The following is an 11,410-nucleotide window of genomic DNA, read 5'->3' as shown; positions in this document are numbered from 1 at the left end:
CGAGGGAGAGGACAGCGACATCGAATGCGCCGTGTGCCTGAGGGCACACCGACCAACGACCAGTGTGAAAACACAAGACGTCCAGAGCGACGGCGAGCATCGTGCCGACTCAACAATCAATCGAGCAGTGGAGAAGCCGGGGGCTGCCACCAAGAAAGCGCGTGCGCCACCCTGCGCCACCGTGCGCCACCGGGTGCCACCGTGCGCTACCTTGCGCCACCGTGTGCCACCCTGCGCCACCGTGCGCCACCGGGCGCCACCGTGCGCCACCGAGCGACACCGTGCGCCACCCTGCGCCACCGTGCGCCACCTTGCGCCACCGTGCGCCACCCTGCGCCACCGTGCGCCACCGGGCGCCACCGAGCGCCACCGAGCGACACCGAGCGACACCGAGCGACACGAGCGACCGAGCATCTTCAAGTACAGCATCGTGCCAACGCCGCTCAATCCAGCAGGGGAGAGAGAGAGAGAGAGAGCAAAAGCCGAGCGACACGCCGAGCGAGGGAGCAGCAGGAGCTTGCGGCGGCCACGCCCAATCGAGAGGAACATCTGGCCGCTGTTCGTATCCTCCCACACCACACAAGCTAACGACACAATTAATATTACGAGGGGACAACGCACACACAGCACGCACACGAATAAGACTTTAAAAGAAAAACTGTCTTTGCGTTTCAAAAAGGGTTGCCATTTCGAGGTGGTGCGTTCAATATCAACTGATCGTGCAAAGCAGTTGCTGCCGTCGAGTTACATGAATAAGAAATGTTTTGGTCATTCATTTTCGTTAACTGCATAATTTCGCCAATGAAGAAGTATTTTTAGTCATTCAATTTCGTTAATTGCATAAGATTGCCCATGAATTTATTGACGTATACTCGCTTTCGCATACTAGAGTGTCATGTGCTTGTTTAGAATTAAAATTGCTTAACACCAACTGTTCGAGTGCTTCTTTCCAAGTCCATGCAAAACTGTCTTATTCTTGACAACTGTATCCTGTGATGAGATCTGAACCTGGAGACCTTAAAAATAATAAACACACTAAGATAATCAGCAAATGTTTAATCGATGATAATCGTGTTATCCTGATTGATATAACCCTGGATAAACGAAACTAAGCAAATTATCATAACTGCACACATTAACATAATCGCAAGCATCCGCATAAATTACTACGATTATCATAATTTATGCATATAATTACACGCATTATCATGATTTATGCATGTTAATACACACACTATCATAATTAATGCGATTTGCGCATTTTTCGGAAAATTATTAATTTTTATTATTTTCATCAAAATTTCATAATCCCGACACATACAACATGATGGTGGTGGTGATTGATTGACCGTGGGACAAATGTTATAGCGGTGTCATAATCGTTTATAAAAGGAGGTTTTAAAAGTTGTAACACATTAAACAAAAATTTTGAATGGAGGGGAGAATTGGTAGCTCGGATAGGCGAGCAATGCCCCGGTCAGAGTGGAATTGGTAGAGCGGATAAGGGCCACAGTTTGATTTGCACCACTTAATTAATTGTGTGTGTGTGTGCGTGTGTGTGTACGTGTGTATGTGCGTGTGTGTGTGTACGTGTGTGTGTACGTGTGTACGTGTGTGTGTGTGTACGTGTGTGTGTGTGTACGTGTGTGTGTGTACGTGTGTGTGTGTACGTGTGTGTGTACGTGTGTGTGTACGTGTGTGTGTGTACGTGTGTGTGTGTGTGTACGCGTGTGTGTGTACGTGTGTGTGTGTGTACGTGTGTGTGTGTGTACGTGTGTGTGTGTACGTGTGTGTGTACAGGTGGTGAATCAGGTGAGTGGTCAGTGCAGGTGAAGTATTGGAATTGACGGCAGGAACTTCTTGACGGGTAACACACTTTTATTAAATCTTGACGTGTCACAATACAACGGGTGGTCTCTATCCTTTGGACTATACACTCCACTTAACTCGTGTAGACTCTATGTTTCTGGCTACACACAATACACTTGACTCGTGTAGACCCTATGCCTCTGGCTACACACAATACACTTGACTCGTGTAGACCCTATGCCTCTGGCTACACACAATACACTTGACTCGTGTAGACCCTATGCCTCTGGCTACACACAATACATTCGGCTCGTGTAGACTCTATGCCTATGGCTACACACACTACACTCGCCTCTGGGTTACACAGAGTCCCGGTCCCGTTAGGACAGCGGGACTAGGTACCGCAGGGCCCTATGTCTTCATCCCCGTCTTCATTCTTCGCTGGTTACATACTGCCCTTACGCCTGTGTGCATCCCCTTTTATAGCCCCTGCTCACGAGAGACGGAGCTGATGCGGACGTCGACGTGAGCATCGCTCCTTAGTGAACCAATCACGACGCACTCTCTCTACGATCCGTTTTCCCCAGCGCGTGTTAACACCACTCCACCAATCACACCGCGCTGCCACCCGGTCACTCCCTCTCAGCGCGTCACCGGCCCACAGCCAATCAGTACCCCGTAACCCACGACCCCGCGCTGACCCCTGATCCTCCACCGTCAGCGCGTGTCACCACATACACAGCCAATCATTACGCGCTGGCATACGATCCCTAATCCCAGTGCGTATCACCACTACACAGGTAACCTGGGTGGGTGTGGTTACCACTGCTAAGGAAGGGTGGTTATCACTGCTAAAGAAGGGTGGTTACCACTGCTAAGGAAGGGTGGTTACCACTGCTAAGGAAGGGTGGTTACCACTGCTAAGGAAGGGTGGTTACCACTGCTAAGGAAGGGTGGTTACCACTGCTAAGGAAGGGTGGTTACCACTGCTAAGGAAGGGTGGTTACCACTGCTAAGGAAGGGTGGTTACCACTGCTAAGGAAGGGTGGTTACCACTGCTAAGGAAGGGTGGTTACCACTGCTAAGGAAGGGTGGTTACCACTGCTAAGGAAGGGTGGTTACCACTGCTAAGGAAGGGTGGTTACCACTGCTAAGGAAGGGTGGTTACCACTGCTAAGGAAGGGTGGTTACCACTGCTAAGGAAGGGTGGTTCTCGCGGCATCGTGGATGTTGATGTTGGTGTTGCTCCTTACCAACGAGAGAGAGGCTCTAGTGACGGGCCGGGTGGCCGCGCCTCCACCCCCAGCACCACCCAACCCGTCAGCTGCTGCCCCGTGCTGCTGCTGCTGCCCCGTGCTGCTGCTGCTGCCCCGTGCTGCTGCTGCTGCCCCGTGCTGCTGCTGTCCACGTGAGTTGCCTCCTCCCCCGGCAGTCTGTGCAGACTGTGCGTGTGTCTGTGTACAGCTGGGGGGAGCGGCGGTGCAGCGGTTAGCGCTACGCCGCGCTACGAACCCGGCGACACGGGTTCGATTCCCGCTCACGGCCAACACCGGTGACGATGATCTGAACCGGTCCTGGGCCTCCCCTAGGTCGACTCAGCCTCAAAATGAGTACCTGGTGTAGCGGCGGTGTGGAGTAAACATCGCTAGCACTGGGGGAGAGACCAAGGCGGTCGGGCGTGGTGCTGGCCACCCACCCCCTCGTGTGCTGTGCCGACCTTCATAGGTGCTGCTACTTGCTACTAACAGCACTTGCCCCTACAGCGCTGCTAGAGGCTACCTGGGGTAGCTTTGTCTGTGCGTGGTGTGTGTAGTACATAGACACTGCTGCTGCTACTCGCTACTAACAGCACTTGCCCCTACAGCCCTGCTAGAGGCTACCTGGGGTAGCTTTGTCTGTGCGTGGTGTGTGTAGTACATAGACACTGCTGCTACTTGCTGCTAACAGCACTTGCCCCTACAGCGCTGCTAGAGGCTACCTGGGGTAGCTTTGTCTGTGCCTGGTGTGTGTAGTACATAGACACTGCTGCTGTTACTTGCTACTAACAGCATTTGCCCCTACAGCCCTGTTAGAAGCTACCTGGGGTAGCTTTGTCTGTGTGTGGTGTGTGTAGTTTTAGACTGATTTCAGGGTGCTGATTCCAAATCTGATCTCAGATTTGCTCTATCACATCTCATTTTTATGCTATCGGCATACCCCATTTTCATTGATTTTACCAGACATTAACTCTGTCACTTATGATTGCAAGTTGTTGCGAGTCAGTGACTGCTTTAGTGTTAAAATATGGTGCTGTATGTTTAGGATAGTGTGTTTACAATATCATTTTATGTAGATATCCACATTTATTTAATATTTTTTTTCCGCAGTTTTTATTGAAAATGCAATATTTGATATCTCAAAAACCTGATGTGATAGACAAAAACTGATGCTGGGTTAATCATTCATTGGGGTCCTTCTCTCTGGCTGGGTTAATCATTCATTGGGGTCTTTCTCTCTGGCTGGGTTAATCATTCATTGGGGTCCTTCTCTCTGGCTGGGTTAATCATTCATTGTGGTCCTTCTCTCTGGCTGGGTTAATCATTCATACGGGTCCTTTTCTCTGGCTGGGTTAATCATTCATTGGGGTCCTTCTCTCTGGCTGGGGTTAGACTGCAGCAGCAGCAATAGCAGTTGGTGTAGCATCCATGTTCTTACACAACACTCCACTCACTCTGAAACACTCCACTCACCCTTCCACACGCCACTGCACTCTCTCTCACCGCCTCGTCTATCTCGCGGGAAAAGAGTGTCGGCGAATCGAACCGATTTCCCCGCCGCCACGATCCACACCCCACCAGCACCATGACCTCCATGGGAGTCGTCTCCGCGCTCCTGCACAGCGGCAGCAGCGGCAGCAGCGGCAGGCATCTGGGGTCCCTCCTCGCCGTCTGCATCGCCGCCACCGCCGCCGTCTTAGCGGTGGTGGCCGCTCACGAAGGTAACGAGACGGGGGGGGGGGGGGGCTCAAGCATCGCTCTTTGCCAGCTCCGCGTCTTCCTCTCTCCCCTCTCTCCCGTCGCTTCAACTCGTGAGGACCGCGCGCGTGGCCGTGACGCCATCGTGATTGTGACGGAGCACGTGGCGAGAGAGAGAGGAGAGAGAGACACCGCCAACTTCTGTATATACGCAGCAGCAGCAGGCATCGTCAGGGTCGGGATTGAACCCACGACCTCCTGTAGACCAGGCGAGGTAGTTGACATCTCATAGCCACCGTGATGATGATGATGAGAGAGACGCAGACTCCAAATATACAGCAGCAGGCATCGTCAGGGTCGGGATCGAACTCACAACCTCCTGTAGACCAGGCGAGGTAGTTAACATCTCATAGCCACCGTGATGATGATGAGAGAGAGACGCAGACTCCAAATATACAGCAGCAGGCATCGTCAGGGTCGGGATTGAACCCACAACCTCCTGTAGACCAGGCAAGGTAGTTAACATCTCATAGCCACCGTGGTGATGAGAGAGAGAGACGCAGACTCCAAGTACAATAGACTTGGGTGCGGCTATGAGCGAATACTTGGAAATGGTTTGAAGGTATTTGAAGTCGTTGATTGTGTTTCAGCTTTAGTGTTTTAGGTGGTCACTGTGAGTGATGCTTGAAGGATCATGTCTTGACCATGTGGAGAAGCACTCGTGAACTGGGGAACTAGTGTGTGTGCACGTGTGTACGTGTGTGTACGTGTGTGTACGTGAGTGTGTGTGTGTGTTCACGTGTGTGTGTGTGCTCACGTGTGTGTGTTCACGTGTGTGAGTGTGTGTACACGTGTGTGTGTTCACGTGTGTGTACGTGTGTGTGTTCACGTTTGAGTGTACGTGAGTGTGTGTACGTGTGTGTGTTCACGTGTGTGTGTGTACGTGTGTGTTCAAGTGTGTACGTGTGTGTACATGTGTGTTCACGTGTGTACGTGTGTGTACATGTGTGTTCACGTGTGTACGTGTGTTCACGTGCGTGTACGTGTGTGTGTTCACGTGAGTGGTCACGTGTGTGTGTTCACGTGTGTGTGTACGTGTGTGTGTGTACGTGAGTGTGTGTACGTGTGTGTGTTCACGTGTGGGTGTGTGTTCACGTGTGTGTACGTGTGTGTGTTCACGTGTGAGTGTACGTAAGTGTGTGTACGTGTTTGTTCACGTGTGGGTGTGTGTTCACGTGTGTGTTCACGTGTGTGTGTTCACGTGTATGTGTTCACGTGCGTGTACGTGTGTGTGTTCACGTGTGTGTGTTCACGTGTGAGTGTGTGTACATGTGCGTGTGTTCACGTGTGTGTACGTGTGTGTGTTCACGTGTGTGTACGTGTGTGTGTTCACGTGTGTGTTCACATGTGTGTGAGTGTGTGTACATGTGTGTGTGTTTACGTGTGTGTGTACGTGTTTATGTGTCATTGTGTGTGTGTGTACATGTGTGTGTGTTCACGTGTGTGTGTACGTGTGTGTGTACGTGTGTGAGTGTACGTCAGTGTTTGTACGTGTGTGTGAGTGTATGTGAGCGTGTGTACGTGAGTGTTCACGTGTGTACGGTACGTGTGTACGCGTGTGTTCACGAGTGTGTACGTGAGTGTGTGTGTTCACGTGTGTGTACGTGTGTGTGTGTGTTCACGTGTGTGTGTACGTGAGTGTGTGTGTTCAAGTGTGTGTGTTCACGTGTGTGTACGTGTGTGTTCACGTGTGAGTGTGTACGTGTGAGTGTACGTGTGTGTGTGTTCACGTGTGTGTGTGTGTGTGTTCACGTGTGTGTGCGTGTGTGTTCACGCGTGTGTACGTGTGTGTGTGTTCACGTGTGTGTGTACATGTGTGTTCACGTGTGTGTGAGTGTGTGTACGTGAGTGTGTGTGTTCACGTGTGTGTACGTGTGTGTGTTCAAGTGTGTGTGTTCAAGTGTGTGTGTGTTCAAGTGTGTGTGTGTTCAAGTATGTGTGTGTTCAAGTGTGTGTGTGTTCAAGTGTGTGTGTGTGTTCACATTGCCTTGCTAGGCATGCTGAGGAGAGGCTTACGGAGCCCCAATGCGGTTTCAGGAAAGGGCGGTCCTGCACAGATGCCATATTTTTCTGTCCGTCTGCTACAGCAGAGATGTAGGGAATTCCAAAAAGACCTAGATCTCTGCTTTATTGACCTGGTCAAGGCCTATGATACCATCAGTAGGACTGGGCTCTGGGTTGTTCTTCGTGCTTTCGAAGTCCCTGACCCTCTGCTCACGATCATTAAGGACCTTCATGATGGTGAGCGGGCCCGGGTAAAACTACGTGGCCGGGAGTCGGAGCCTTTCCCTGTACACCTTGGGGTGCAACAGGGATGTACTCTGGCTCCCACATTATTTAACATCTATTTAGACTGCGTAGTTCGTGAAGCCTGCAATAGCTGTACCGGGGGAATTTCCATTTGGTACAGATATAATGGGAGGCTGATCGACGCCCGGGTGCGATCAAGGGATGGCTCCCTATTGGTCAACCACGTTATGTATGCCGATGATTTGGTAATAGCTGCTCATTCAGAAGAGGAGTTGGAGACGCTGCTGCTGAGACTGGAGCGTGCCACTAAGAGGTGGGGCCTTACCATCAGCCCCACCAAAACTAAGCACCTGCCTGGGTATTTTGTACCATCGGACACTCCACCCCCACAACTCCCAATCGGTGATGGGGCAGTTGTGGAGAGAGTGGAGAGTTTCCCATACCTGGGCAGTGTGCTTATGACCGGCTCCAGTTTATCAGCAGAGGTCTCACTCCGAATCAGTCGAGCGGCAATATCTTTTCATCGGTTGCATAACGCTGTGTGGAAGCTACCTGGTCTGTCACTCTGCACGAAGCTTCAGGTCTTCTCGGCCACGGTCATTCCCTCCTTTCTCTACGCTTGCGAAACGTGGACCCCCCTAATGGAGCATCTTCGCCAGTTGGAAACATTTAGGCTGGCCTGCCTACGATCCATCATGGGTTTAACCAGGCTGGATTGTGTGAGGAGCTCACAAGTCCTTGAAAGATCTGGGCAAAGTCCCATCAGTGAGCTCCTCCGGCAGGCAAGGCTGCGTTGGCTGGGTCATGTAGCCCGCATGCCCAGCCACCGCATGCCTAAACAGCTTTTGTTCGGCCGGATCGAGGGGGCTAAACGGGCGCGGCACGGGCTAGAGAAGAGATGGAGTGATGTGGTACAGGAGGACGTGGAGCTGAGTGGACTTGCCGATGACTGGTACCAGCGGTGTCAAGATCGGCCTCAGTGGAGGAGGCTCGTGAAGGACGCTACTGGGCAGTTGGAGGCAGTTGCCCTCCAACAACAACGGAGGGCGGAGGAGCGACGCTCACAACAACGAGCGGAGCGCCGGGTGGCTAAAGCACAGCAAGTTGGTACAGTAGGGGGCACAGGTGGTGCATCAGCCAGTCATCTCGGTCATCTCGGTCAGTCGACCCGTGGCACCTGGGTCTGCCCCGTGACCTCCTGCCAGCGGGCGTTCGACACTTCACGTGGCCTCAAGGTGCACTTGGCCTGGCACAAGCGTCGTGGTGACGTCACCGCCACTTAATGGCGAATGGCGGTTGTTGTTGTTGTGTGTTCACGTGTGAGTGTGTACGTGTGTGTGTTCAAGTGTGTGTGTTCACGTGTGTGTGTGTATGGGTGTGTGAGTGTACGTGAGTGTGTGTGTTCACGTGTGTTCAAGTGTGTGTTCACGTGTGTGTGTTCAAGTGTGTGTGTTCACGTGTGTTCACGTGTGTGTACGTGTGTGTTCACGTATGAGGGTGTTCACGTGTGTGTACGTGTGTGTGTGTTCACGTGTGTGACTGTACGTGTGTTCACGTGTGTGTTCACGTGTGTGTGTTCACGTGTGTGTGTATACGTGTGTGTGCACGTGTGTGTGAGTGTACGTGTGTGTTCACGTGTGTGTTCACGTGTGTGTTCACGTGTGTGTGTATACGTGTGTGTGTGCACGTGTGTGTGAGTGTACGTGTGTGTTCATGTGTGTTCACGTGTGTGTGTGCGTGTACGTGTGTGTGCACGTGTGTGAGTGTACGTGCGTGAGTGTACGTGAGTGTGCGTGTGTGTGTACGTGTGTGAATGTACGTGTTTACGTGTGTGTGTTCACGTGAGTGTACGTATGATTTTGTGTGTACGTGTGTGTGCGTGTGCGCATGTGTGAGTGTACGTGTGTGTGTACGTGTGTGTGTACGTGTGTGTGTACGTGTGTGAGTGTACGTGTGTTCACGTGTGTGTGTGTGTTCACGTGTGAGTGAGTGTACGTGTGTGTTCACGTGTGTGTACGTGTGTGTGTGTGAGTGTACGTGTGTGTGTACGTGTGTGTGTTCATGTGTGTGAGTGGCGGTGTGAGTGGTGAGTGGCGGTGTGAGTGGTGAGTGACGGTGTGAGTGATGAGTGAGTGGCGAGTAGCGGTGTGAGTGGTGAGTGGCGGTGTGAGTGGTGAGTGAGTGGCGAGTGGCGGTGTGAGTGGTGAGTGAGTGGCGGTGTGAGTGGCGGTGTGAGTGGTGAGTGAGTGGTGAGTGGCGGTGTAAGTGGTGAGTGACGGTGTGAGTGGTGAGTGAGTGGCGAGTGGCGGTGTGAGTGGTGAGTGAGTGGTGAGTGGCGAGTGGCGGTGTGAGTGGTGAGTGGTGAGTGGCGGTGTGAGTGGTGAGTGGCGGTGTGAGTGGTGAGTGGCGGTGTGAGTGGTGAGTGTTGAGTGAGTGGTGAGTGAGTGGTGAGTGAGTGGTGAGTGGCGGTGTGAGTGGTGAGTGGTGAGTGAGTGGCGGTGTGAGTGGTGAGTGGTGAGTGAGTGGCGGTGTGAGTGGTGAGTGGTGAGTGGCGGTGTGAGTGGTGAGTGAGTGGTGAGTGGTCAGTGGTGAGTGGTGAGTGGCAGTGTGAGTGGTGAGTGGTGAGTGGCGGTGTGAGTGGTGAGTGAGTGGTGAGTGGTCAGTGGTGAGTGGCGGTGTGAGTGGCGAGTGGCGGTGTGAGTGGTGAGTGAGTGGCGGTGTGAGTGGTGAGTGTTTAGTGGTGAGTGTTGAGTGGTGAGTGAGTGATGAGTGAGTGGTGAGTGTTGAGTGGTGAGTGGCGGTGTGAGTGGCGAGTGGCGGTGTGAGTGGCGAGTGGTGGTGTGAGTGGTGAGTGAGTAGTGAGTGAGTGGTGAGTAAGTGGTGAGTGAGTGATGAGCGAGTGATGAGCGAGTGAGTGGTGAGTGAGTGGCGAGTGACGTATCTCTCCCCCCGCCCCCCAAGTGCGCACGACCACGGGGTCTGGTGGCCCCCCTCGCTGGAGCCGCATGTCCGGCTCGCTGTCCAGGCCGCTGTGGGTGGTGCCCAGCGGCAGCAGCGTCAAGCTGCGCTGCCTCGCCACCGGAGTGCCCACGCCCTCCGTGGCCTGGCACCACGACGGAGGGCGCCTCCACGGCGGGGAGGAGCGGCGCCTCGGGGCCTTCCGGGTGAGCGGGGCCGGGTGAGCGGGGCTGGGTGAGCGGGCTGAGTGAGCGGGGCCGGGTGAGCGGGGCCGGGTGAGCGGGGCCGGGTGAGCGGGGCCGGGTGAGCGGGGCCGGGTGAGCGGGGCTGGGTGAGCGGGGCAGGGTGAGCGGGGCCGGGTAAGCGGGGCCGGGTGAGCGGGGCTGGGTGAGTGGGGCCGGGTGAGCAGGGCTGGGTGAGCGGGGTCAGGTGAGCGGGTTGGGCTTCACATTCATATTCTTAGGTTTTTTCGGTAAAGTCACTGTGTAGGTAAAACATTTATATTAATAAAAGTAAAATTAAAATTAAATAAAAATCACGTTTCGGAGGCAACACAAGCTTCCCAAACGTCGTGATTTTTATTTTATTATTTTACTTTTATTAATTTAATTTTTTTTACCTACGTGACTTTACCGAAAAAAACTAAGAATATGAATCCTTGCAGTCTTGAAAGCTTCAAATCTAGAATTATGTGTTTCACATCTTGACACAAACTTTTGGCGTCTGGTCCAACACCAGGGTGAGACTGGGCTCTAAGAAAAGCTGTTTCGGGTGTGGACCAATCAACTTCAAGGACAGTGCATATCATTATCATCATCAGAGTTGTTCCTTTTTGTTTGCATTTTGACTGCTTGTGTTGTGTATTATTGCAAACATGATGCCTTGTATAAAGGTGTCAGTTTTTGTACCAGTTGAAAGGGTAAAAACCTATTACTTTATTTTGCCACTGGCAAAGGAGATGTCTCATAGTACAAACTGTTTGATGGCCGGGTGAAAGGGTGGACGGCCTCTTGTTATATTTGTCACGCCGTCCAGGAAGCAGCCACGAGCTGCTAGACATGGTCCTGGGAGTGACATTGTCTGGTCCGACACTTTGGTGTGGACCAAGCAGTGTGTAAGACAATGGCGATGTGTGTGTGTGTGTAGTGACATAAGAAGGGAGGGGCTGCTGTAGGCTCTGGGTTCCCAGGTGGGTCCAGACGCGTAATCCCCTGGGCGCCAGGCGCTGGGTTCCCAGGGGGTCCAGACGCTTAAGCCTCTGGGCGCCGCCAACGGGGGGGGCTGTGTGTGCTCTGTGGGATGTCTGGTGGCGCACACGGCCCCACCCCTCGTTGGGGACTGGGCATATAACCGGAGCTCCCTGGACGATCGGGGCCAGT

At 52.9% G+C, this 11,410-nt stretch overlaps 1 protein-coding gene across 1 annotated transcript in view; it reads left to right on the top strand.

Annotated features, from left to right (window-relative positions):
* Positions 1–4,650: 4,650 nt before the first annotated feature.
* LOC133362748 (fibroblast growth factor receptor 3-like) overlaps positions 4,651–11,410 on the top strand; it is a gene marked incomplete at its 3' end in the record, with an annotated part of 32,744 nt that continues 25,984 nt past the window's right edge. The window contains exons 1-2 of the mRNA XM_061581674.1: positions 4,651–4,786; positions 10,035–10,237. Of these exons, the coding sequence (XP_061437658.1) occupies positions 4,651–4,786; positions 10,035–10,237 (339 nt within the window). The remainder of the gene's footprint in view (positions 4,787–10,034; positions 10,238–11,410) is intronic.

Source organism: Lethenteron reissneri, unplaced genomic scaffold (assembly GCF_015708825.2).
Source record: "Lethenteron reissneri isolate LAM-NWPU_2019-01 unplaced genomic scaffold, ASM1570882v1 scaffold_1603, whole genome shotgun sequence".
NCBI lineage: Eukaryota > Metazoa > Chordata > Hyperoartia > Petromyzontiformes > Petromyzontidae > Lethenteron > Lethenteron reissneri.
Note: the sequence above shows the minus strand (reverse complement) of the source record. Positions and strands in the feature narration are given on the sequence as shown.